Source organism: Apodemus sylvaticus, chromosome 20, assembly GCF_947179515.1.
Source record: "Apodemus sylvaticus chromosome 20, mApoSyl1.1, whole genome shotgun sequence".
NCBI classification, from domain to species: Eukaryota; Metazoa; Chordata; class Mammalia; order Rodentia; family Muridae; genus Apodemus; species Apodemus sylvaticus.
Window position 1 is genome coordinate 1,620,908 of NC_067491.1, and position 26,982 is coordinate 1,647,889.

Consider the following 26,982-nt stretch of genomic DNA (forward strand, 5'->3'; position numbering starts at 1 on the left):
GCTGAGGTGTCTCCCTTGATTCCTCAAGGCTGCTGGTACTGACATATTTTTTGGAAGGTGACTGGAGTGGAGTCTCACCTAGCCTAGGCAGGTTTCAAACTCATGTAGACAAGGATGACCCTGAACTGCTTAAGGAAAATACTGAGTCACAGATTTTATCTTCTTTGCACCTGTGGGTGGTCCCCGCAGGAAACCATCACAAGGCTAGATTCCCCCGGGACTGGAGCTGTGATCCATCCATGTAGGTGTTGGGAACAGAACCGGGGCCACTGTAAGAGGAACATGTGCTCTAAACTGGTATCTTAGTCTTCATTAGGACTTTTTTTGAGACAGTCTCACGTTATAGAACAGGCTGGTTTTGCACTCAAAGATGCACCTTCCTCTGCAGCCCTGCCTGGCCATACTTTTTTAATTTGGATTTTCTAAAGATATTCATTTTACAGCCCCAAATCAGCACTCTCCCTGCATCCCCTCAGCCAAGTCCTCTGTTCACCCTGTAGCAGGGAAGGCTCGTCCTGGGGAGGGGTAGCCCCCTCATCCTGCACATCAGGTTGCTGAGGGCAGTCATCTTCCCTCACTAAGGCAACCACGACTGTCCGACTGTCCCTCTAGGGGTGCGGAAGCCACAGGCAGGCAGTGGGCTCAGGGGCAACTCCCACTCCAGTTGTGTGGGGGACACCCGCAAGACCACCTAGTTGCTCATCTGCTACACGTGCCCAGGGGGCCTAAGGTCCAGCCTGTGCTCACTCTGGTTGATGGTTCAGTCTCTGTAACTAGCCCCCAAAGGTCCAGGTTAGTTGAATCTGTTGCAGTCCCTGTCCCCTTTGGGTCCCTCAAATCTTTCTCCCAACGCTTCACACTAAGACTCCGGAGGGAGCTCTGTCTGTCTGCTTGCCTGGACATAGCTGGTGTATTTAAGTGTATGGAGAGAGGGTCGCAGTCAGGAGCACTGGATGCTTCCTGGTGAGGGTTCAGTACTGATAGTGTAGCAGAAGCCAGAGGCCTGAACCAGAAGTGACTCGCGGCAATGAACACGTGCAAGAGTGTGGACAAAGGGTGTACTGTGACACAGCAAAGTTCCCATGGCAAGGTGTTTGCTAATTTTTCATGTTTCCTTTTGGGGTAGATTGCAAGGGCAGAGTGGGGGGAGGGGCGCTAAGTGGAGGGTGAGGTACCATGATATAAAATTCATAAGGACTCAAAAACAAAAAAACCCACTAGCTGCTCTTCCAGAGAGCCTGGACTTAATTCCCAGCACCCCGTGGTGGCTCGCAGGCTGCTCCCCACTTGGAGGGAACTGAGGGCCGGTGTCTTCTGGCAGCCGTGGAGGGGTTGGCACTGCATGCCCATGGTGCAGAGGGTGCATGGACAGAGGCAGACCAACACCTAGGCACAGAAAAGTAGATAAACTTAGAACTGAGAAGATCCTCCTGAGGTGCCCTTTGTCCACTCAAAATGTAAGCCCCTCCTCACACTGAAATAAATGCAGGAAAAAAAAAAGAGTATTAAATCCCTCTGTGTGGGTGTCACTTCACATGTCCAGCCCTGCCTCCTGCTTTCTGAGGGCTTAGACCAGCACACCCCAGGTCTAATGGGACAGGTCCTCCCAACCCAGATGCCCACAGCCCCTCCAAACCATATGGGGCAGGACAGAGGGGAACAGGCCAGAGTCACAGACACAAGCAGACAGCACTCAGGTTCTGATCCAAACACGCTGCTTTATTCAAACCGGGTCAAACTGGTCAATGGGAACCTGAGCCCTACTGAGGGCCTCCAGCAAGGCCTTGTGTCACCTGTGTGGGGCCCAGGCCACCCGTGACTTCAGCACTGCCACCTGTGCCAGGGCCCTGTGGCCCCCGCAGCCATACAAGCCGCTCAAAGCAAGGAATGAACAAAAAACCAAATGCACGCAGTAGTCTCTGCCCGCACCCCAGCCCGCGCCGGCGGGAGCCAGGGCCCCCGCTTCCCACACCCAAACCCTGCTTTAAATTAAAAAATAAGCCAGTATACATCGTAGAAAATTTCTCTTAAAAATCTCACAATTTGTAAATGTATATTTTTTTCTTTAACATAAAAGTTTACAATATACGGTAAAACAAAAGGCTCAAGAAAATAATCTCAAAAAAAAAGGAAAAAAAAAAGGAAGAAGAAAAAGAAACCTGAAATTCTGAATTAAAGCTGAAGGCGTTTTTTAAACCCTGTTGTTGAACCAGTGACGTGTTTTTATTGTGCTGATGGGTCAGAGAAAAGAAATATATTTAAAACCTCAGTCCAGACGCGGCCTCCGCTGCCCCTCCCCCCAGGTCGAGTGGTCATTTATTTTGTCCCGAGTGTGTGATTGTCACGAGTTCACCAGTCCCGAATCCTGCCCTGCCGCCATCCCCTGGCTAGCGCCGGTAGGGATGGAAGCCCTGCACGTTGTGGTTCTGCCCGCGTCCGAAGCCGCTGCCACCAGCAGGGGGACCCCCTGAGCCCGGCACAGAGGGGCCCCCATAGGAGGGCGGCTGCTGGCTGGGGTCCGAGAAGCCCTGGCCGAAGCCACTCAAGTCCTGCCCGTAACCTGCGGGAGAAAGGCTGCTTAGCTCAGGGCTGCTTAGGACAGCGGCCACCTGTGGTTCTGCCACAGCAGCCTGCCTGGCTTTGTCCCAAGAGCAGACGGGGCTGCTGTTCAGGCCTGGGGTTGGTGGGTAGCATGGTGGCCCTGGTGGCCTGTCACCCTACCCTGATGTACCATGCATCACATACACACACACACACACACACACACACACACACACACACAGCCAGAACTGGGGGGCTCCAGGTGCTCAGGCCCACTGTGAAAACAGTCCAAGCTGTGGCAGAACAGGACAGCACAGTCTTGGGGTTCAGTCTAATTTCCCAATAATCCTTTCAAGCTGAGCCCAGTATCCTGAACAGCTGCAGCCAATCTCTCCATCGGGGTGAAGCCTTGTGAAGGGCAGAGGACACTATTTCCTGCCCGCCCAGCCAGCAGGCAAAACAACTCTGGGAGGCTCTTCCCCTGCCCGAGCAGACACTGGCAGGCTCCACCGGCTTGTGCTTGTTGGGACTTGGTGTCCAGGGCAGCAGGGGAGTGGTGGGTGGGAGCACACCTACCCACAGCCTCAAGCCTGGGGCTCAGGCTCAGACCTCGGAGAGCAACGCCCCAAGGGTGAGCAGCTCACAGTGCTGCCGCAGCAACGGAGTTCAGATACCAACTTCCGGTGACCAGGCTGTGTAAACATGATCCAAGCACACTGCATTCGTGTCTGAATATGCCATGAAAAGTCGATCCACCACTCAGAGAACTGGCTGCTTTCAGAGGAGCCAGGCGGGCTCAGTCCCAGCACACACGTGGCAGCTCAGCCCAGCCTGTACCCACAGTTCTCAGAGGACCTGACGCCTTCTTCTGGCTGCAGACAGCTCTTGCAAATGTGTTACATGTGAACTCACCCAAGTACACATGAAATAAAATAATTTTTAAAAAGAAAATTTCATTCTAAACAAACCAGGAGCCAGGCGTAGAGATTCCCAAGTTCAATCCTAGCTCCTGGGAGGCAGAGGCAGGCGACATGGCTGAGCCCGTTTCAAAAAGGAAGCCTAACCAAACTGACAAAACACAAGCCTAGGTGTGTGGTGGAACACAGACGTCACCAAAGCCCATTGGGAAACCGAGGCAAGGAAACTTGTTTTGAGTTCAAGGACACCTGTGCTAGAGTGGGGGGGGGGGGGCTGGCAAGGCTCGGTGAGGACCTTGCTATCCGGCAGGACTGTGGGAGCGAGCTCCATTCCTAACACTGACAGGAGACAGCAGCCCCCAGGTGTCTTCCAACAGCCCTCATGTAGGGTACACACATGTGCACACCAACTATAAATGAAAAGCTTTAAACAGAGGCCAGCCTGGTCTACAGAGTGAGTTCCAGGACAGCCAGGGCTACACAGAGAAACCCTGTCTCAAAAAACCAAAAACCAAACCAAAACAAAAAAGTCAGAGGATGTCACTCTGAGGGACACGCAACCAGCATGTGTGAGAATGGCGATTCAGGGCCACGGCAGATGTGTACTGCTGGGCACAGCACAGCAGCTCCGTGAGGAGAGCTCCTGCAGTGACAGCAGGAGAAAGCAGCCTCCCACAGCAGCCTTAAACCAACCAGGACCAGGTCCCAGGCCACAAGAAGCTGCCAGTCAAGAGCTTAGCCACTCCCCTGACCTAATCCCCAGACCAGGCACTGGGCTCCAAAGGGGCAAGAGCAGATACAACCTCCCAGGCAGCAGCAGACAGACAGACAGTCAGTCAGACACACACTCACACACCCCTTCCCCAGAGATTGCTTGCCCTAGGTTATGACTGCACCAGACAGGGACTTCCCCAGGAAAACGGATGCAAAAGGTAGGGCCTAGAGTAGCCCTGACCAAGGAAGGACTCAACAAGACACATGGGAGCCCACCCTCCCACAGGGCATCCCGGCATCCTGTCTGCTTCCCCTCCTGTTGCTGCCTGTCCTGGGAGCAGCCGGCCACAGCCACTTACCATATTGACCATAGGGGAAGTCCGGCTGGGCTGTTGGGGGTTTGCTCATGTCTGGGGCAGCCTGAGACGGAGGTGGTGGGAAGGCCAGCGGGGCAGCCCCTGGGGTGGCAGGTGGAGGAGGGACCCCTGGAGGGGCGAACTGATCAGGGGGTGGAGGCGGAGGACCGTAGCCAAAACCTGTAGGGATAGGAGAGCAGGGCATGAGTAGCCTGTGCCTGCTGCGTAACTGAGCGTGCGCCAGTGTCCACCAAGCTCATCCTACCAGACACTGCGCAGGCTGGGACTCCGCCCAGGGCACTGTCCCTTGGAGACAGTTCAGACAGGCTGCTCAGGACAGAACCAGACCAGAGCACCAGGCAGTAATGGACATAGCAAGGAATGCTAGGTGAAAACTCTGGAAGCAAGGGCTAGCCACTGCCGGGCGTTGGTGGCGCACGCCTTTAATCCCAGCACTCTGGGAGGCAGAGACAGGCGGATTTCTGAGTTTGAGGCCAGTCTGGTCTATAGAGTGAGTTCCAGGACAGCCAGGGCTATATACAGAGAAACCCTGTCTCGAAACCCCCCCCCCCCAAAGCAAACAAACAAAAAACCCCAAGAGCTAGCCACTACCAGGGCCAGCATACACCTGCGTACTGAGCACCTGTCTGGCTGCAGGAGGCCCAGGCCTCCACCCCAGTACCAGCAGACAGCAGGCAGACTACTCAGAAAGCTCAGTCACTTGAGCTGCCTGTGTCTGCTGGGACCAGGCCAGCTAGGCCAGATGAACTAGACCCAGGCCACTGCTCTGCCTTGGGCAATGTGGATGGGGTGCAAGTCTCATCAGTATGCACCCATTGGGAAGACCGGGGTGTGGGTGGGGGTGGGGACGGGAGTCCTGGGTCAGCTCCTTCCCAGAGTCTACCATAACCTAATTGCACGCCCGGTAGACATTGCCGGCCCAAGCCTACATAAAGCACAGCCCAATAATCGGAGAACCTCCCATGAACCTCCCATGAACTCTAAGCCAGCCCCAGATGGATGACAGCTGATATGCTGGGTCTGTTCTGAAGGGGCAGCACTCACTGAACTGTGGTGGAGCGCCATAGCCCTGTGGGAAGCCCTGTGGTGGTGGGAAGCCTCCAGGCGGTGTAGATACAATGTAGGAGGTGAAGGGTGGGGGTGGGGGTGGGGCTCCTCTGCCCGCAGGGGGTGGGCCATAGCCGCCTGCAACACAAGAGATGGTAAGTGTGGGGCAAAGCACCCGGCACAGCCCAGACCCAGGGGTCAAATCCAGGCTCTCCTCCCAACACCAGCTACCCTGTGCCCATAGCCACAGGCCTGGTGTGCACTCGGGCCCTTTCCACGTGACTCACCGATGGCCTGTCCTGCTGGCACCCACATTCCTAGTGAGAAAACAGAAGAGAAGGGGCCAGTTAGTCTGTTTGTGACTTCCCTTGGTGTTAACAAGTTTCTCAATAGGTCTAAGGAGGGAAGCGCTGTCCACAGCCCAGGCCCCAGCCTCACACAGAAGAGAACCCAAACAACAGGGCCCCTCTCTGCTGCACCTGCTCGGCCAAGATGGCCTGTGCCCTCAAACCAGGAGCCTTTGCAAACTTCCTTAAGCTGCTGTTGTCAGAAAGACAAGGAAAACCCGACGAGGGGTTGTGTCATAAACATGGTCCCTTCAATGCCAGCTCGAGTCTCTTGGTGAAGTCTGCGCCTACCCCGCCCGTCACCCACAGGTGCTGTGCTGACCAGGCCTGGGAGGCCGCACACAGTCTGCCGCAGAGGGGATGGGTGCGGCTACCTCAGGGCCGGCAGCAGAGGGAGAACCTTGCACGGTGGTGTGGTGGTGGGGTGATGGGAGGTCTGCCATCCTAGCCCTTTGAGACTGAGGCAGGAAGACTGGAAGTCCAAAGCTAGCCTGGGCAACACATATACCTGTCTCCTGAAGGAAGGGAAAGGAGGAACTTGTCCGGAGGCTGTGGTGCCTGTCAGCAGTAAACATCATCACAGCCTGTGACCTGAGCTCATGTCCAGCGCTGAGGGAAACCAACTTTCACACTATGTAGGTCAAAGAGGGAAGTCTAGAACTAGGAGGGGTCACCTGCAGACTGGGCCCTCCTGGAAGACACTGCCAAGCTCCTGTGTTTATTTTTGACAGCCAGGGACTGGGCACAGGAGGTGACAGACACACTTAGGCTAACTCCAGAGCCACACCCCATGCTTCCCGGGGCCTCAGGCCTCCTGCAGCCTCTCGTTCCTGTGGTGGTGCTTGACCCAGCGCTGGGGAACAGGAAGGCAGCCCCCACACCTGTGCCTTACCTTGTGGGCCGTATCCTTGTTGCCACGTTGGTGGGGGCTGCCCCGCCCAGCCGTTGGCTGCACTGGGCGCCACTCGGCTGCCCCACTGGCTGGCTCCTGGCTGTCCTGGTGCTTGGTTTTTGCTGTCCCGAGGTTCAGCCCGTTTAACCTCCACCTAAACAAACCGAGTGCACTTCAGGGAGAAGCCAAGGTGGCGCCCCTGCCCTTCAGACACCCAAGTGACTTACGACTACACTTAACGCCTTATGACTTACAGTGAGTACTTAAGATAAGCTTACTTAGGACAGTAAGTTTCTTTCTTAAAAAAAAAAAAAAGTTTGCTCTTTAATTTCTTTTATAAAAAAAAATGTTTCTCAGGTACAACAGATGCATCTGGAAGATGCCCTGTGCCCCCCTCCACTGTAAGCAGCAGCAGGAGGCAGAGCCCTGGGGAGATCGCCATGGAGGGCACCGAGTGGTACCCTGCTTATAGAGCAGGCAGTCTCCTCGCACCCAGAGAGCCACCCCCCACCCCCTGCATACCTGAGAAACACGCTGGCTTTGACTCGATTATTTAAAATGTCTAGTGGAAGATAAAGACTTACCTTCCCCAGGCTAATGCTTAAAGAATCTCAGTTAACTCAAAGGCATGTCAGAGGGAATGGATGTAAGAGCCTTACGATACAGCTAACAAAAAAGTCAACAAACATGCAATAAAATGGACATTGGGATCAGTAAGCAGCCTTCATACTGTGTGTGGCAGCAGCCCGGTCCTGGCCCAGCAAGGGGACAGGGACAGCAGGGGGGTGGGGGCTAACAGAAGCTGGAGTGCATGGCCTACTTAGGCCAGGGTGTGACCTCACTGTCTTCTGAGGGCACACTGACTGCTCAGCAGTCCTGCCCGGGCTGCCTGTGTGCCCAGCAGGGACAGGGCAGGAGCCAAGCACTCTGCTCGACTGCTCGGTGTTTGCCGACAGCGGCACACCCCACCCCCACCCGCCAGTGCCCAAGAATGGTCTGATGCTAGCAACTTGGGCAGCAGACGCTGTAAACTGGGCGGGGGAGAGCGGAGACACAGCTCTGAGGTACTGAGTCCCTCGAGACTCATCCTGCTGACAGAGCAGTGCGTACCCGAGACTAGAGGAACCAGGGCTGCCGCTTCCCAGTCCGGGGTTTAGTCAGCACGCAGGCCCAGCTTGGACACTTAGTCCCCCAGGGGCCGCAGTGTCCAGTGAAGGTCAGCAGTGAGCAGGCTGGGCTCTCTAGGGGAGAGGACCTGAGGGTGACACGGACCACCAGACTGCGCACAGCACTCTCTGACGGCAGCTGCTGTGCTCTCCAGTCTGCATGCCGGCTTAAATGGAGGCTACAGGGAGTGTCCTAACAAGGCTGCCCCACCTCACTGGGTCTATCTGGGAGGAAGTGAGCAGGAAGCCCAGAGCCTGGGCCACTGCGTGGTCCCAGAGACTTCCTCGTCCCTCTGCACTGGGCCCACAGACAGGCAGCCACAGGAGTGGCACGTGGGTCTCGTCTCAGGGCTAAGGCCTGACACAGCCAGGCAATCATGCTGGGGAGGCTGGGGTGGACTTCGGGAGGTCTGAATGGGACCCTTGCGCATGCTGCTAGAGAGCTGAGGCCTGGAGTCTTGGGAGGCCCTGGGCCTGCCCTGCCCACTCTGGCAGCAACACAGTATGAAGACGGAACACCAAAGGTCACTTGACTGCACGTGGTTAAGTGCTATCAGAGCATGTGGCTGGTCCCGGAGTTTCACAGTAAGTGACCCGATAGAAAACCAATCCTTCAGGATGTTTCAATGCTCTCAGTCTGGAGCTGGAGCTCAGGCGTGGAGGCTCCTGCTCATCACATTAAGGTCACTGTTACAGAAGGGGCTGGGCCACATCTGAAGGAGTGGTCATGGAAACCAAGCCTGAGGCAACACTAGGGTCTCACTGAAGGCTCCCACCTCCCAGGGCCCCACCCTCTACCCCAGCCCCCCATGGGCAGTGCTCCAAGGATACCCTGCTGGGAGTGCCCACTTCGCAGTGAAGCCCCTCGTTGCCTAAGGCTTGGCTTGGTCTTAAGGTAAAATAAAACTACAACTACACACTTTTTTGCCCATGATGTCGTGAAAATGCATGTTGACAGCCTGGTCCACTGATTGTTCGTCCTCGAAAGTAATAAATCCAAAACCTAGCCAACGACGAAGAGTGAATCAAGGTAGCAGGGCGTGTGACACAAAACAGGATGATGAACAGTATCAGGGCGCCACAAGGTTGAGCTGGGTCTCAGACAAAGCCCGTGTGCAGAGGGGATACAGCCCGCAGCAGGTTGGGGACAGTGGGTGATAGTTACACTTCTCCAGGCTGAGTACAGCTGTGGGGAAGAGGGGTGCCTGGGAGGTGGGGGTGTGTATGGTGTGCTCTGGCTTTTCTGAAACCCAGCTTCTCCCCTGGGGTTTGCAATTCGCTTCGCAGCTAGTGCTGACAGCAGCCCCCGCTGTTCTAGGCGGTGCCGAGTGCGGTTCCTATCGCGCCTCGCCAGGCTTACCCAACACTGTTGGCTAAGCCCGCGGAGTCCTATGTCTAACAGTCCTACTCTTCTATGCACAGACGATATAGGTAAATACAGTAATACACAAAGATACAGGCCACAACGGGTTCCAGCAGGTCAAATTCTGCTGTCAGCAGCAACAGCAAGAGGCATGGTGTCATCAAAAAAAGAAAAAGAAAAAAAAAAAAGAAAAAAGAAAAAAAAAAGAAAAAAAAAGAAAAAAGAAAAAAAGGAAAAAGGAAAAAAGAAAATTTCAAAGGAAAAAAAATTTAGCATTTCCCAAACACAAGAAAGTGGCAGTATAAACGAAGTTTGGTTGGTCTGGGGCAAGCGCGGCCACCCGACTAGGGGCAGGAGGGACAGGGTTCTTGGCCTCCACCAAGGCCGAATTGAGCGCTAACATGTCCTGCAGCAGCGCTCAGGCCCAGAGACCCCAGGGAACAAAGGTGAGGGAGGCTCCAGACAGAAGGGCCCAGAAGGGCTCCAAGAGAACTAACTTTACAGCAGATAGAAGGATGTGTGTGTGACAAGGGTCCCTGTGCACTGTGACAGGGAAGCTGGGAAGAAGTGGCCTAGGGACAGGACCACAGCTGATGAGATGGAGTACTGGGGCTGAACCAGGAGAATAACCCTGGGACTTGGGCAGGAAAGAGATGGAAGCAGGAACAGAAGGCGGCGGAGGGACCAGAGGGGAGGGGAGGGCAGGGGAGGGGAAGGGAGGGCAGGAGGGCCAGGGCTCTGCTGGCCTGTGCAGATGCTGCCAGGGCAGGACAGAAGCCAGATGGAAAGAATGCTGGAGGTGAACTCTGGTAGAGCTGGAGGCTAAAGAGACAAGACCAGGGACAAAGGACAGAGGGGAGTAAAGAAGACTGCGGACAAGGTGCTTGGGGACTAAGAGGTAGGGGACAAGATGGCCTGCTATCGAAGTCAGCAGACAGGAAGCAGGAAGGAAAGAAAAGGAACACTGAGACCCACCAAGACCCTCGAGGGGTCAGCAAAGCCAAGAAGACAGGAGGTGCTGAGGGGGCCCTGCTGACCCATCCCACGCTATCTGCCACCCGATGGGGGACTTCCGAGCCCCCAGAGGACAGAGACCCACACGCCAGCCCCAAAGCTCCTGGCCCAGCTCTTGCTGCCCCTCCAGCATGGGTCAGCAACACTAGCTGGGCCTGGCTAGGCCGCGTGGCGGGAGGGCGGCGGCAGCTGTGCCAGCCGTGGGCGGGAGCACCTAGGAGCTGCCCCTCAGCGTCCCGCACACCGAGGCTTCGCAAAGTCAGAGGCGGCATTTGGAACACAACATAGTGATGAAGACATGTGAGAAGTTGGCATTCTCTCAGACGGCGGGAGTGTCTGAAGCCACCGGGCTGGCTGAGTCCAGGCACAGTGCAAGAGGCCGTGGGTCGTGGGGGAGGAGCCGGGGCAGGCTGTCTACAGCGCTGTGTCAGAGGCAGCAGCGGGACAAACACACTGAAACTTCGTTTACACCCCACGGGAGCTAAGCCGCTCCGTCCTCTGACTGCGGGCGGGCCTGTACCTGTGTGACTTAACTTAGCACCTGGAGAGAGATCTAGAGAGACATCGTTAATCACAGACAATCACAGAGAGAGGAGACAGCTTACTTAACGGTACCGTATTCTATGACACTACGTACGTCATTAAGCATGTATGTCTACCGTAAATTAAGACTAAGACTTAACAGCTAAACCACACGAGTGAGCAGTGCGTCCTGGACGAGTGAGGAGGCTCAAATGGCAAACTATGCTCCCGAGTGGCGGCGCGCCACGAGCACCTGAGCGGCCTTTGGAGACAGGGACAGTGGATGAAGGCTGTGTGTGCTGAGGGACGCAGACCGTGCAGGGAGGGCTGTGTGAGGTGAGAGTCCTGTGCGTGGACGACTCTGGCCCAAAACAGATGCTGAGGGTAACCAACAGCCAGAAAGGAAAAGGCTGGGGAGCGCGGCTGCCTCCTGCTCCCAGGCCAGCATGGACTGAGTGCGGGCAGCTAGGGTGGTGGATCGAGGCTGGGGCAGCTGGGTAAGAGTAAGGCGCCTGCGCTTCGGAGGAACTTTGGAAACAAAGCTGTGTTCATCTTCAGGTGAAGGGGTCAGAATGTCTCGCAGGGAAGAGAGTGTGATGTGAGTGGAGGTGGGAGACTGTGTCTGGCATGTGACCCAATGGCAGTGGCTGTGTAGCATCTGACCGTGGCCTGTCTAGGGCGAGATAGTTTGCCATCTGAGGGGAGGACATGGGTCAGGATGAACGGGCTCAGCCCTTACCTCGAGGCCGCTGCTTCTCCGCATCATAGATCATAACCACCTCTGTGACCTGTGGACAAGGCAGGATTGAGGCAGCCGTTGTGGGGGCTGGAGGCACAGACCCACTCAGCCCACCCCAGGGTCCCAGCTGAAGGAGAACTCTGCTAAGGCAGACCAGCAGTTCTGGGGCTGCATGCCTCAGTTGGGATGAAGTCTGATGGACACACTACCCAGGGTGACCAGGGTGCTGCCATGCCTGCTAACAACCCGGTGCAATACCTAGCAGTTTAAGCCTGGCTGTCTTGTCTGCCCCACCCAGCTGCTCAAACCCCAACAGCGAGCAAGCAAAGGGTTCCATCCTGTCTCAACGGCAGAGCCACACCCGAGAGCTCCAGCCTCTGGAAGATGCCAGGTGAGACGGTGCGAGCGCCTCAGTACCAGGCCAGGTGCTCCTACAACAGAATCCTCTGTGGGCGTAAGCCCAGGTGTCCAGGTGGCACAGGGCTCAGAGGCTCTGGTCCAACTAGGGCCAGCTGCCTGGCCACCACAAGGCAGCATGCCTCCCTCCCAGGCACGGCCAGCTCCTCACTGTCCACTGCCCTGCTCTCTCCAAAACCCCAGGCAACACTGATGGGGAGAAGCAGGTGTTAAAGGCCAGGAGCGGCCAGGGTGGCGCGAAGAGCTCACCACTCCAAACTTCTTGAAGTACTCCCTGAGCTCCGTCTCGCCACAGTTGTGGGGAATGCCCCCGACAAAGATCTTGTTGGATTTGCTGCTGTCGCTCCTGGGTCCTTTCTGCTGTCAAGAAGGAGGGGGTCAGTGACTTCTGAGGCCCCCCACAGCTGGCTGCCACACAGCCCTTCCGTGGCTTTGTACTGCTTTCTGAGATGGTCTCACTAATTAACAGCCCAGGCTGGTCTTCAACTCACGGCAGTCCTGCTGCCGTGGGCTCTGCGATGCTGGGACAGCAGATGCAAGCCCCGGCCCTGCCCTTGTGTGGCTCTGCCTCGCTGTTTTTTGTTTTATTGAGGCAGTCTCACCACAAACCTCTACTCCTGAAACCCACGCTCCAGACCAGGCTGACCTTCAGTTCCAGATCACCTGCCTCTCCCTTCCAAGTACTAGGATTAAAGATGTGCCCTCCCCCCACCCATGCTACCCCAGGTCATACGTTTCTGAGTGAGTCTTCTAAAACCAGTCCACACACCCAAGCTGCATGGCTACCCTGGGGACACCAGGAGACAGGCGCCTGCAGCACTTCCTCAGGCACTGCGCACACTGCCTTGGACCAGAATGGAAGGTCTGTGGTCAGGGCAGGAGCCTGTGAGCGCTCACCACTCAGGACCCTGCAGAGGCCACCTGAGCGCCAGTCTCAACCCAAAGGAAAGGCTGTACTCTTGGGCTGGCAGGATGGCTCAGTGGATACGTGTACTTGCCATCAAGCTGAACCCAAGTTTGAACCCTAAAATGCACATCACGGAAGGGGACAAACTCTAAGCTGTCCTCTGCTGTCTATATGCATGCTATGACACTCATGTCCACAGACACCAAACATAGAAACAGAATTTTAAAAGCCACTTAGGAACAGTGAAAACAACAAGCCTGCAATGTCTGAAGCAGGTGGATCTCTTGAGTTCTAGGCTAGCCTGGTCTACACAGTAAGTTCCAGAACAGCCAGGGCTACAAAGTACCCTGTCTCAAAAACAAACAAGACAACCTGCAATGTGAAGACGGGACTTCTGGCCTGATTTTTATTTTTTTAGTGCTTGGAACAAAACTGGGGCCTTCCACATCCTAGGAAGTGCATACCAGTGATCTACATTCCCAGTACGAATGGGGATCTCGGTTTTGGTAAAGTTAATAAAACACAAAGGCAGTCTCAAGAATACCATCTGGGTGTGTGCAAACCTGGGGGCACAGGCATGCAGGAATGCTCTGGCAGAGCAATCATGGAGGACCTTGCCCCACCCTCTGCCCCCACTGCTTCTCCAGCCCCTGGCTCAAACCCTGTCCCCGGTGAGTATAGCACAATCAAGACCGAACTTCTGAGCTGGCTGTGGTTGCACAGGCCTATCGGCCGAGCACCTGAAGACTGCGGCAGGAGGATCCTGGGTCTCAGGCTCGTTTGGGCTTCACAGTTAAGACTGGAGAACGGGAGCACACCGCGCTGCTGGGGACTGTGCGCTTGCCCAGGCGGGAGCTCACGTGTGCAGTGTGCCTCAGCAGGCTGGTCCCCGCTGAGGACTGGCAGAGCGAGCCAGCCAGCGCCATGGTGTGGACAGCAGTTCCCCACCCCCACTGAGGCCCGTGTGAACAGCTCTGAGACAGCAAGCACACTGCTGTGCTAGGCCTACAACCTCTGGGAACTGGCTTTCCTAAATGAAAAAGGGGGTGGGGCTCTTGACCATCACAAGCTTACTAGGCCTGTGTCCAAAGCACACCTGTCACAATGTCTTAATAGGAAAGGGCTAAAAAAAAAAAAAAAAAAGGAAAAAAAAAAAAAAAACCGGGCGGTGGTGGCGCACACCTTTAATCCCAGCACTTGGGAGGCAGAGGCAGGCGGATTTCTGAGTTTGAGGCCAGCCTGGTCTACAGAGTGAGTTCTAGGGCAGTCAGGCCTACACAGAGAGATCCTATCTTGTTTCCAAAACCAAAAAGGAAAGGGCTGGAGACATGGCTCAGCAGATGAGAGCACCAGAGGACCAGGATTAGATTCTCAGCACCCACACAAATGCCAACTGTCACAACTGCAGTTCCGGGGAATCCGCCCGCCTCTTCTGGCCCCCAGGTGTCAGGCCCTCGAGCATACACAGACACACATGCAGAGAAGATGCCACAGTGGGAACCACTGATAAATGTGGGAGTCCTGTGGAGCAGCAGCCCACGGCTAACGTCTCAGCACTTGAGAGGCCTTAGCAGACGCACAGACTCCTCGCAGGCAACCATCTCTGCCTGCACAGCTGCTGCCAGGCAGGGATTGCTGAGGTGTGGAGCGGGGTGAACACCACACCAGGGACACCCCACTCACCAAGAGAGCAGTGACAGGCGGTAGGCTCCTGCTGCTAAGGGACTAGTAAGACTGTACACCCCGCCCAAGGTGATGGTACTTGGTTCAATGGCTCCAGCATCCACCAGAATCCCATTTCCCTTATGTCAGTGAGTAGAGTGGGTGACCATCCCTCTAGCAAGGCAGAGAGCGCTCAGTCCAGTGCAGCCCAGCCCAGCCTTACCCAGCCTTCCTTGGGCCGCGTTCGCTCTGGCTGCATCCCCCGAGGTGTACATGGCTTCGGGTCAATCTGTGGGAAATGTGAAACCAGAGCTATGAGCAGGAAGCTACTCTGCCAAGAGCATTGCACTGGCCTCTGCTGCAAGCCCCCCCCCCCCCCCCCGCCACACCCCAGGGCTTGTCACCTCCAGGGTCTACCCTCTAATACACCCCGCCTTCAACACCTTGAACCCTACAGGCAACCAATTCAGACAGGTGGGCAAAAACCCATGGAGTCACTTACATTCCGGCCATCTAGGGTGTGTGGTCTGCTGGCCAGCACTGTCCCCACACAATTGGGGTCTTTAAACTTGACAAATCCAAAGCCTCGAGACTGGTTGGTGGTTTTATCTTTCATGATGACACAATCCACAACCTCACCATACTGGGAAAAGTAGCTGCGCAGAGTCTCTGCTCGGAGACAGGAACAAAAGCACACATGTCCCTAGCTTAGGCACAACCTCAGCGCATGCACACACACACCACACAACCATGTATGCAAGCACACACATGGACAACACACACGCACACACCAGCAGTCTCCCCCATGCTGCTCGGCAGCTAACTGCTGGAGAGGCCCAGAGTTCGAGGGGATGGATGGCCCTGAGCTAGAAAGGGCAGACTAACTGCAGGGACCAGGAGGACAGGGCTGGGTAAGCACAACACCACCAGGGCTGACTTTAGAGCAAGCTCTGCCCAGGGACAAAAGGCACCAGAGTCAGGCCCGTTCATGGTTGGGACACTACAGCTCCTACCTTGAGTGGTACTCCAGTCCAGGCCGCCCACAAAGAGCTTCCTGTAGGGAAAAGAGGCTCAGGGTCAGCTGACCCCTTCAGGTCTGTCCCACACACACCAGTCCCACAGGAAGAGAGATGTGCTCAGTCAACCTGTGGGTCACACAGAACTCACAAGGACTTCCAGCTTCCGAACTACGACAGGCAAGAGAAACGCCCTTCTGCCACAGAAATGGCCCTGTCAGAGCCACACTGCCAGGACAAGAGCCACCCCAGATGACAGGCCACACTGTCTGTGGCTTCTGCCGAGACCTACCCACCAGGAGAGGAGACAGCCTACGCCCAAGCGATGCTCAGCCAACTAGGTTAGACCCTTGGACACGGTCCCACGAAGCTGCGGGGCAACAGTGGGTGACAGAGCCTTGAGTGGCCCCTGTCACACCTGAGGCCCATATCCATACAGTACATCTCCAAGGCCAGCTGCGAGAAGCAGCTGTACCCGATGGCCCTGCCACCCGAGGTCCTCAGCGTCAGGCTTCAGTCCCCCCTCCCCGGCTCCGGCTCCAGCTCCGGAGGCGTGCCCAGCAGGAGAGCGGCCCTTGTAGCTGCCACACTGAAGCTCAGCTTCTCAACTCTAGGTTGGATACTTGGGGCAAATCTCTGAGCAGGAAGTGTCCCCAGAGCCAGCACCACTACCAAACTCCAGACATAAGAAACCTGCCCATCTTATAGGAAATGCTGGAACCCCTGCCCTTTGCCACCCACAGGCAGTCAACTATACCCTGGCAGGCTGGCAACCAGAGGGCTCTCTGCAGGTAGGCATATTACTGTCTGCCCTACATGGGAGCCAGGGGACATGAGAGTCCTCAGGTGGTCCAAGTGACCCCACAACAAAGTCCCAGAGCAGAGGTGCCAGCCAGTGGAGACGCATGGGTGACCACACAGTCTCTGCCTTCCCAGTTGTTGAAAAGGTGCCCTGTTCAGCAAGGCTGCCAGCCCAGAGACCTCCTGAAGCCACATCTTTGCAGACGATGCAGCCTAGGCAACTGCACAGGTGGCTCAGGGCCTGGCCTCATTAGCACAGAGCCACGTGCTCCTCAGGCCACAGCAATACCACTGAAACCAAAACACAGCAGGCTCAGCCCCGTGACAATACCAGCCGCTGGCAGTGGGCTTTCTAACCAAACAGGAGGCCACAGGGCACAGGAAGAGGAACCGGTCAGATGGGTTCAGGCTCTGGGCCCAGGTGGTTTCAGGTAGACACTGGGCAAGCGCTAGGTGTGGTGGCACAGGCATGGAGGAAGTCAGCACTCAGGAGCTGTAGAAGAAGGACAAACTGGAGGCCACAAAAGGCGTTTTAAAAAGAAAAGAGAGAAAGAAAGGGAAGGCAGCTACGTCAGCGCACAGACATGCAGAAGGCACTAGGAGTGCATTGAGGTCCCCATGTCTTCCTGGTTTCAGGCAGCAGAGCGCATCCACAGGCTCGTCTCCCCCCCCCCCCCCCCCGCCCCCAAAGCATTACTGAGGCTGCACAGCACCTGCTGAGGAGAGCAGGGCTTCTGGCCTGTGTGCACAGAGGCTTTCTGCCTGGCTCAGAAGAGTCCATCAGGGGAGACAGGCCCATGTTCACAAAGGTTCTGGAAGGTTCCAGGATACAGACTTCAATTACTTTGTGGCTGGACCTAACCTCTAAGCCTGGGGTGAGGACACCGTATCCAATCAAGTGAGACAGATAAAATAAAAGCCAGAGCCTTCGGAGGGCCTGCTGATCAGCTCCCAGCCACACAGAAGTCAGCCCCTGCAGACTGGGGACTAGAGAAGGCCACTCTGCAGAACAGACTATGGGTAACAGCAACAATCAAGGTGCCTCCAGGGGGAGCTGGTGGACCCTTCAGTTATGGGCCACCTGCCATGCTTGGGTACCTGCACCCCACATTCTGCTGCTGAACCCAGAACCTACAACCATCACTTCCCTTCAGGCCCCAGAGGCCAGAAGAGAGCCCTTACAGGCTCCGGCAGGGCATGTGGGATCCACAGCGCAGGGATGAGCCTGAGGGGCTCGGACCCTCCTGCCTGTCCCTAGGCTGGCTCCCCAACTCACCTATGAGGACACAGAATGTCCAAGCCCATGACCCCCACAGAGAGAAGTGACATGAGGATGTGACTGAGGGGCCTCATCTCTAGTGACTAATTTCCACTGGTGGTCCCACCCTCCCAGCTGGTCCTCAGTCCCTATGACAGCAGCCCCTGGAAAGAAACAGTAGTGTTGGAGACACCTGCTCGGCCATGGCCTCCTGGCCGCCAATCCCATGTCCTGTTCCTCTCTTCCCCAATGCCACTCAAGCCTGAGGTCTAAGTATATTTATTCTAAGTACATTTAGAAAGGGACAGACCATCAAGAGCCCTTGGGGAACCAGCTCAAATCATAGCCAGATTCACAGTAGACAACTACACCACAGCATCTACAGCCTCTGGACTGTGGCCAGGGAGCAAAGGCCTTGGGTAAAGACAGCCCGCCATGGTTGGCAGAAAAGTGACAACAGTCACCTCATCAGCTGTTCACGCCTGGTTCTTCTGAACATAGGGAACCTTGGACTATTGTTTAGCACCACACAGCCAACAGAACACACACACACACACACACACAGAGAGAGAGAGAGAGAGAGAGAGAGAGAGAGAGAGAGAGAGACAGAGAGAGAGAGAGAGAGAGAGAGATGGGGGGCAGGGACAGACTGATCACAGGCCGAGGGGAACTTATCTTGGCTCTGCACTCCCAGATGGGTGAAGAGGCCCCGCAGGTTCCCTGCCTCCTCTGTATCCTCCAATAAGCGGTGTCAGAAGGAGCAAGGACAGCTGGCCTGACTGAGGTCTGAGGTGCTCCGGGGCTCAGGGCCAGGCAGCTGGTTCCTAGGGCAAGGACACTGAGCAGTGGTGGCCTCTAGATGAGGCATACATGAAAGGGGAGCTCCGCCTCCTCTCACAGGCCTTCCACTGCATCCCACCTTCTGCCATTGGTGCAGGGAAGGCACTCAACCCGACCTGACAGCCCAACACACACATAAAGCCCAGTCTGCACAGTGCCCACAGCCAGGATCCTTATCCGCGCCGTCAGCAGAAGAGCCCTAGAGCACAAACCCAGGCCTTCCAGGAAAGACCTTGCTTCCAGGAGCCCTGGTACGCCGCCTTTCATTCTCCAGGTGACACTGACAACAGTGGGTTAACCAGCTGTCAGATGGACCTTTCCCGCCACCCTGCCACTGGAGGAGCTAGAAAGGAAAGTGACTGGAGGAGCCTCTGCTCCACGTGGGCATGAGCCTGATCCTCAGGATACAGCCCTCACGCCTGACACCAGGCCACTCGTGATAGCTCTAGCAGGCACACCAACCTCCTGCACTGGCTGACCTGACCCCAAAATGCAGAAAACCACACTCAGGAAGCAGTACCCACTTCTACATTCCCTTCAGACTCCAACCCTCCAGGCCAACGGGAGGTTTCAGCAAGGCACTTGCCACCAAGGCTAACAATGTGACAATGTGGAACACACACACACACACACACACACACACACACACACACACACACACACACACACACGGCGTGGGGTAGGGGAAGCAGAGAGGGGAGGGCCAGCAAGACCACTCAGCAGAACTGGAGAGATGGCTCAGTGGTTAAGAGCACTGAGTGCTCTTCCAGAGGTCCTGAGTTCAATTCCCGGTAACCACATGGTGGCTCACAACCATCTGTAATGGATCTGATGCCCTCTTCTGGGGTGTCTGAAGACAGGTGTACTCATATAAATAAAGTAAATATTTTTAAAAAAAAATTAGCCGGGTGGTGGTGGCGCATGCCTGTAATCCCAGCACTCTGGGAGGCAGAGGCAGGCGGATTTCTGAGTTCGAGGCCAGCCTGGTCTACAGAGTGAGTTCCAGGACAGCCAGGACTACACAGGGAAACCCTGTCTTGAAAAAAGCAAATCCAACCCCCCCCCAAAAAAAAATTGCTTGGCAGGTGAATATGCTTGTCGCCTGACACCACATCTGATTCCCTTGGCATACAGTGTACAGATAGAAACTAACTCCTGCAGTTGTCCTCCGATCTCTCCATGTGCACCATGGTGCATGGGCATATGAACACACACACACACACACACACACACACACACACAATTTTAAAAGAAATGGAGGCTAGGCATGGTGGCACACACCTTTAACCCCAGCACTGAGGAGGATCTCTGAGTCTAAGGGCAGCCTGGTTTACATAACACATTTCTGACCAGCCAGTGCTGTCTTAGTTAAAAAAAAAAATCCCCCCAAAACAAAACAAACAAGATCAGCACAAGATGGAGGTGACCCCAAGAATGGCCCCTCTGCTGCCTTCCATCTACCTTCTCCTGGAAAGAAGACACTCACATCACAGGCTCTGGCCAGCAGTGGTTTTGAGAAAGACAGGATAGCTCCTGCTATAACTAAGTCCACAGCCCACACATGCGCGAGGGCAGAGGCTTCACCAGACGCAGTTGCTGACCACTCACGCAGCCGGCTACCTTGGTTGAACAGGTCAACAAACCAGAACAGCAGTCTGTAGGGGAAACTGCAGCAAGCCTCATTCCCAGCATCCAGACAGCCCCGGGGCAAGGAGCTCGAACAGGGGACCTCAGGTGTTCCAGGGATGGGCACAGCTGCTGCTGTTGTCTCAGTAACCAACCTCTGCACTTGGAGGCTCGGGGTCCATTCCCAGCATTAAACAATTCAAAACTCCCTTTGTAAGTAAAAACATCCCTTGTAAATAAAGGATGGTATAGCGGGGCACACCTTTAATTCACCCACTCAGGAGGCAGAGGTAGAATGGGTAGGTGGTTCTGTGTATATTCACGGCTGGTGTGGTCTACAGAGCAAGCACTCTAGGACTACAGAAAACCCTGCCTCAAAACCACAAAACTTGCCCTTTGGGTGGCTTCCTATGGACCACAGAGCAGACTCCCAGTCTTATCCATCTAGGCACAGGCTCCTATTATCTAGTGGGCACAGTAGGGTCTGGCACTTCATTAAATGTCCAGGAGGTGCATGCTGTCACAGAGAGGCCTGCAACAGATGATGGAGCAAGTCAGCAACCTCTGACCTCTCTTTCAGGCCGGCAGTGGTCTTCCAGACCCTAATGGCACGCCACAGAACCAGCACCAGCCCCGGCCCTACCCACTTCCAGACAGCAAGGTGCTCGGATCCTGAGACAGATCCACAGGAAGCACACCTCATGAGCAAACAAACGCACTGCCTGCCAGGCCCAGGTGCTCAGTGCCTGGCACACTCAACACTGAAGGCGTTATGTAGCTCACCCACCACCTCAGGAAGTCTGCCAGACGGCAGGCAGACTCTTCCTACCTACTGAGGCAAACACCTGCTAAGGAACCATGATTCAGTGGGGAGGGCTGAGAGTAAGGGCATCCCAGACTACAATGTGAGACCCTCACTGTCTCCCAGCTCAGGTGCTACAAGCCGTAGGCAGGAAAATGAACCCAACATGCCTGGCTGGCCATGTGTGCCGACCGGTCAAGTTCTTGCCCCTCCAAGGGAGAACTCAGGATGCCACTCTGAGCTCCCTGGGCCAGAACACTGAAAAGCAGCTGAGGCATGGAATTCAAGGCCTACTGGGGAGACCCAAAGTGTCCCACAAAACCTCAGGTTTCTAGACTAAGTCCTTTTAGAATTCCAAGTTTATTTAAACCCCTCAAGCCCTGGCTCATATCACAGAGACCCCACAAAGTCCCCATTTGGGGTCGCCCAGTCCTCCATCTCCTTTGTGATCTTCCTGACTCCCAGGCTCTAGGATCAGGTTCCTTAGCTCTAAAAGTTCCCTCTGGGGGCCCTCCAGTCCTCGTCTTGTTTCTGCATCTCCTAGCACTCTGTACAAAACCCCCATATTCTGAGTTTTCCTGACCCCAGCCTCCTGCATGAGAGTCTCTAGACCACCAGGCTTTTTAAGCCCTCCTGGGTCTCAGACTACACCTTGACTTCTTGTTCTGTTCTGGGTGTCTTGGCTTGTAGAGCAGTTTCGGGGGTGGGGGCTCTTTCTGGCTTCTGGGTTCCTCTTTCAGGTTTCCCAGACCCCTTATGGTCTCCCTGGCCTTAAGGCCGCTCCAGGGCCTCGTCCTATAATCTAGCCTTTGCTTATCACTGTGTCTCCCTTTACCCACCTGAACTCCACTTTGGAAACCTAAATTTTATGACCCCTGAGCTCTAAGTCGGAGTCTCCCCAGCCTCTCATTTATCCTATGAACAAGTCACAACAAAAATAATTAAAAAAAAAAAAAATCAAACAAGAGAGTCTTTGACTCCTTTCTTTCTAGGCCTCACGGGCTCAGGGTCTCCATTTGCTCGACCCCCCCCCCCCCCAGTTTGGCCAATTATCTTTTGGAGTATTCCTGGGCCCTGAACCTCCATTTGATGTTCTCCCCGCCCCCTGGATTAGCCTTTCAGGCCGCCCTAGTTCCTTAACTATCTTTTGGGGTTCCCCAACTATCCACTGGGCTCTTCTCGAGTCTCTCTCCTGTTGGAGGCGCCCCCAGTCTTCTGAACTACCCTGTATGTATGATCTCCCTACCCCATTTCCTTAACCACAATGATGGCTTATGGTCTTCCACAGAACCAGGAGTCTTTTTTGAAGTTCCCTCAGCCCTCTGAACTATCCTTTGGTATTTCCCTGACCTCAAAGATCAACTTCAGGGGTCTCCTATACCTTTGGGAGGGTCCCTCAATTCCCTTATACTATAGGGCCTTCCCGACCACCTCATCCACATAACCCCCAGCTATCTTTTGGGGGTATTTTTGAGTTCTGACTCCTGTGTAGGACTCAATACATTGAGTTATCTTTTGGGATCTCCTCAACCCCAATTTTTCGGTTCTCCCAAACTCCCTGAATTTTATCTGAGGGGGTCTCCCTGACACCTAGACCCTACTTAGGGCCCTTCTAACATCTGAACTATCCTTTAGTGTCTGTCTCTCAGTCTCCTGATTTGATGGCCACCCTAAAATTCTGGAGAGTCCCACAACCTCCAAAATTATCATTTGAAGACTCCTTGACCCCAAGCTCCACTTAGAAAGATCCCAACATCCTGACCCGTTCTTTGTGATCCTCCTTATCCCTGCGGTTCTAGTAGATAACCCCAGCACCCTAACCTTTTGGAGTACCTCTCAGATCCCTGAGTTATCCCACGGGGTCTCTCTGAGTTGTAATCTATGCTTTGGAGCTCTCAGCACCCATAACCTAATTTAGGGGGGGGGCTATCTGACCTCCTATGTAGTCTTTAGGGTCTTTCAGCCTCCTTAATCTATTTTGCAGGGTTTCCATTATCTGTGATCTATCTTTTAGAATCCAACTCCCTCGCGTAACTCTATGGGGTCTCTCTGCTATATAACCCATTCTTTGGAGATCCCTCAGTTTCACCGATCTAATACTTAGGGTTCCCAAGGACCCTGGTCCATTTTTGGAATCTCCCTGGTAATTAGAATCTATGAGGGGGTCTCTCAGCACCACTAATTATCCTACGTTACCTTCCTGAGTTCAGGGATCCACTTAGGGGTCCTCAACACCCTGATCTATCATTTCGGGGTCTCAGTCCGGCGAGTTATCCTATGGGATGCCCCGACCCGTGAACCTTCACTTAGGGTTTCTCTGACTCGTGAGCTTCCGTCTTAGGTCCCTTCATTTACGCACGGGCTGCCTTTGGGGCGACCCCCAGCACCCCGGCTCTCGTCTGAAGTCCCGGCCCGGTCGGCCCGGCACCCCGGCCTCCCTCGCTCCGGGCCTGGCCCGGCCCCACAGCCTCACCCGATTTCGTCGGCGCCCGCGCTGTTCATGGCGCCCCGTCCCGGCCCGCTGCGCCCCGCTCCTCCGGAAGGTCACCGCTCGTCCCTCCCCGTAGCCGCGGCCCGGATCTGCGCAACGGCGGCGGCGCTGAGCCTCCTCCCTCCGCGCCAACGGTCGCTGCGCGTCCCCGCGCCTCCGCGCCTCCGCCCTGCGCACGCCCGGGCGCGCTCCCGCACGGGGCCTCCGGGGGCGGGGCCAGGGGCGCGCTGCGCGTGCGTGCACGCTTGCGAGAGGGACGCAGGGCTCTGCGCCGGCGCAGCAAGAACAACCTAGAAACGCATTTCCGCCCCGTCGAATCTAAGCCTTCTGGGAAATGCAGTCCTCTGCATTATCTGTCCTTCAGAAGGCGCGCGGAGGAAGACAGCCACGTGCGTGCGTGCGCGTGCATGCGGCGCCGGGCGCTCAGCGCGCGCGCAGACGCAGACGCGGGTTCCCCCTTTTCCACTCGCGAATCTTGGTCTTGCGTGGGGGCTTGCGAGAGAAACCGTCCAGGACGCCCCTCAGAGGCCAGTGCATAAAGCTGGCTGCACGCTCACGCTCTGAACCTCCCGGTCTTCCTTTTTCCCAGAAGATGACAGGGAGGATCACAGAGGCTGACTCACCTGTCCAAGGTCATTTAGTAAAGGCTCGATTGGGTTCAAAGTAAAAATTAACCAAGTTCACTGGTTATTAAAAAAAAAAAAGTGGTCCCCAGTACCGCTAGCACAGACAGCCACGCTCTTTTACTACTATCTATTGTTTGCTGGCCGACTTCTCAACTGGATAATCTGCCTTTCCTCTCACAACGAGTTCCCTGTCTCAAAAAGGTATATAAATAAATAATAAACAATAACAGCAGCAACAGCATATAAGTAAATGAATAAACCGAGGTAATGGCTCAGTTTGTTGGGCATCTTCCCAGCACCACTTAAAACAGGCATGGCAGAACAAACCTGTCATGCCAGCACTCGGGTTAGAGGGGAAGACTGGGAATCCCAGGTCATCCTCCTTTGGTCTGCTACATAGTGAACTAGAAGCCAGCCTGAGCTACAGGAGACTTTCTCAAACAAAAAACAACAAAACATACAAACATAAAAAGGCATAGCAGCCGCGGTGTTGGTGCACACTTTTAAACCCAGCACTTCAGAGGCAGAGGCAGGCTTATCTCTGCGAATTAAGCACAACTGGTCTACAGAGTGAGTTCCAGGACAGCCAGGAAAACCCTGTCTCAAAAACAAAAAACAAAAAAACAAACAAAAAAACCCAAACAAACAAACAAAAAAATAAGGCCAGCCTGGTCTACAGAGTAAGATCCAGGACAGCCAGGGCTACACAGAGAAACCCTCTCAAAAAACCACAAAAAAAAAAAAAGAAAGAAAGAAAGAAAGAAAAGAAAAAAGAATAAAGAAAGACAGAAAGAAGGAAGGAAAGAAAGAAAATCAATATTTTGCATTTGAGGGTGACCTGGGACCTAGTCTCTATGTCAATAAAACATAATATAAGAACAACAAAATATAGCAAACAATTCATTTCTGTGCTGGGTATAGCAGCTCGGATTATAAAATCAGGCTGAAGCTTTTGTTTGGAGACAGAATCTTCCTATGTAGCCCTGATTGTCTTGGAACTCACAGAGATTTCGCTGCCACTGACTCCTGAGTGCTGAGATGACAAAGCTACCCATTTTCTGCTTTAATTAGATGACGTGAGATCACCAGAAGGCCACTGAGGAGGGAGGGGTGCGGTGGAGGCTGGATTGGAGCTTGCAATCAGTGGGGGAAGCGCTCCTGAGAGCCACAAAGCCCGAGACCACCCTGAGCTTCCTGCAGAAACCGGGCAAAGCAGTACATTGTTGACCGGGCACTGACGAGGTGGAGGCAGCTGGAGTTCGAAGTCACCCTTAGCTGTGTGAGAGTTTAAGGCTATCCTGGGCTACATGAGAAAAGAACCTGTTTCTTCCAGAGGACCAAAGTTTGATTCCTAGCACCCATGTGGGAAATCACAATGTCAGTAACTGCGCTTCAGGGGATCTGGTGCCGTCTGCGCTGCACACACATGGTACACAGGCAGGAGACCCCCATGTACATTAAAAAAAAAAACCGATACCCAAAAAACAAAAGTGTTCATTGTTGCAGTGCTAAACTGGAGCCGTGGTCTCTACTCCTGATTTTTAGTGGTTTTCCCCATCTGTAAAATGAGGGTATCAACAGTCACTGCTGTAGCATCTTCTAAGGGTTAAGAGTTTCGCCGGGCGCACGCCTTTAATCCCAGCACTTGGGAGGCAGAGACAGGTGGATTTCTGAGTTTGAGCCCAGCCTGGTCTACAGAGTGAGTTCCGGGACAGCCAGGGCTACACAGAGAAACCCTGTCTCGAAAACAAAAACAAAACAACAAAACAACAAAAAAAGAGTTTCATTGTTCTTCCAGCAGTTCTCAGAAAAATCATCAGATCTCTATGCCTAACATGCCCAAGGGACCCAGGAGTACGCAGGTGAATAAAGGTGTGGATTGGAGAAGCTGAGAACGGGCCGGCTTCTCGGACCTCACCAGGGCAATGAGTGTCTAAACTTGAAGCATCCAGCCAGGCATGGAGGTATATGCCTTTAATCCCAGCAGTTCACAGGCAGAATCAGGCTCTGTGAGTTCGCGGCCGACCTGGTCTACATAGCAAGTTCCAGGCCAGCCGGGAGATACTTTCTCTAGATAAACAGATAAATAGAAATTTTAAAAAATCGACTTGGTGGAGCACGGTGGAGGACACGCTGGGATCGGCAAGTTTCACAGCCTCTTCAGACAGTAGTAAATAGAGTACCCTTGCGAGCCAGCCAGGCAAATGCAGAAAGTCAAGCCTCATTCCAAATGTCTGGTGCCAGGCAGCTTGCCGCGCCCCTCGCACAAGCCACAGCGGTGCACGTGCCCGCCTAAGGTGCCCTCCGTGGCACTGGGCCCACTGATAGTCTCTACGTGTCCCTCCCTACACAGCATGCATTTCACTTCGCCCTTCAGGGCTCCAACTTTCTGTCTAGACAACTAGGCTCCGCCCAGGGCCGCAGGCTCCGCCCAGGGCCGCAGGCTCCGCCCCGTTCATAGTAAAAGGCAGGACTCAGCTCGACTCTCCGACTTCTACCCTCCCCTCAGGCCCCGCCTCCTTGGCGCCAACCTCAGCCCTAGCGGAAAGCTAGGCCCAGGCTCCTGTTTTGTCTCTACCAGGCTAGGCCCCACCCGTGCGAGAAGACTGGGCTTGGCCACTAGCAAGAAGGCTTGGATTTCATCCTGTCCCGTAAACACCTACCCCATAGCTCTGTCCTCATCCGTAGCACAAGGCTGGACTCTGCAGAAGCCGTCTCAGCCGCCTGGTCCCGTTCCTTAGCTTCCTCTCTCATACTTAGCAGAATGGTGACCCCACCCCATTGCTCCGGCCCCGCCCCTAGCAAAAGGCTGGACTCTGCCCTACCCTACAGGCTCCGTCCAGTATGGCTCCTGCCTGCATCCCTCATAGAAGTTTGGATTCTGTTCCAGCCCACGG

The 26,982-nt window shown here is 54.8% G+C and overlaps 1 protein-coding gene across 4 annotated transcripts; it reads right to left on the minus strand.

The window, feature by feature from the left end:
- Nucleotides 1-1,698: 1,698 nt before the first annotated feature.
- Nucleotides 1,699-26,862, minus strand: Dazap1 (DAZ associated protein 1). Of its 4 annotated transcripts, none has more exons than XM_052164698.1 (12): nt 26,749-26,862; nt 15,639-15,679; nt 15,128-15,294; nt 14,849-14,914; nt 12,306-12,416; nt 11,640-11,688; nt 8,922-9,004; nt 6,836-6,989; nt 5,884-5,913; nt 5,594-5,734; nt 4,532-4,708; nt 1,699-2,560 (listed from the first exon to the last, which is right to left on the minus strand). In XM_052164698.1, the coding sequence occupies exons 1-12, from the start codon at nt 26,751-26,753 to the stop codon at nt 2,388-2,390; spliced, it is 1,197 nt and encodes a 398-aa protein (XP_052020658.1). In that variant the 5' UTR covers nt 26,754-26,862; the 3' UTR covers nt 1,699-2,387. The 4 variants fall into 4 exon arrangements, with proteins under 4 accessions (XP_052020658.1, XP_052020657.1, XP_052020656.1 ...); XM_052164697.1 differs by lacking the exon at nt 26,749-26,862 and adding an exon at nt 23,442-23,633 and having other exon boundaries at nt 12,306-12,413; XM_052164696.1 differs by lacking the exon at nt 26,749-26,862 and adding an exon at nt 23,442-23,633.
- Nucleotides 26,863-26,982: the final 120 nt, after the last annotated feature.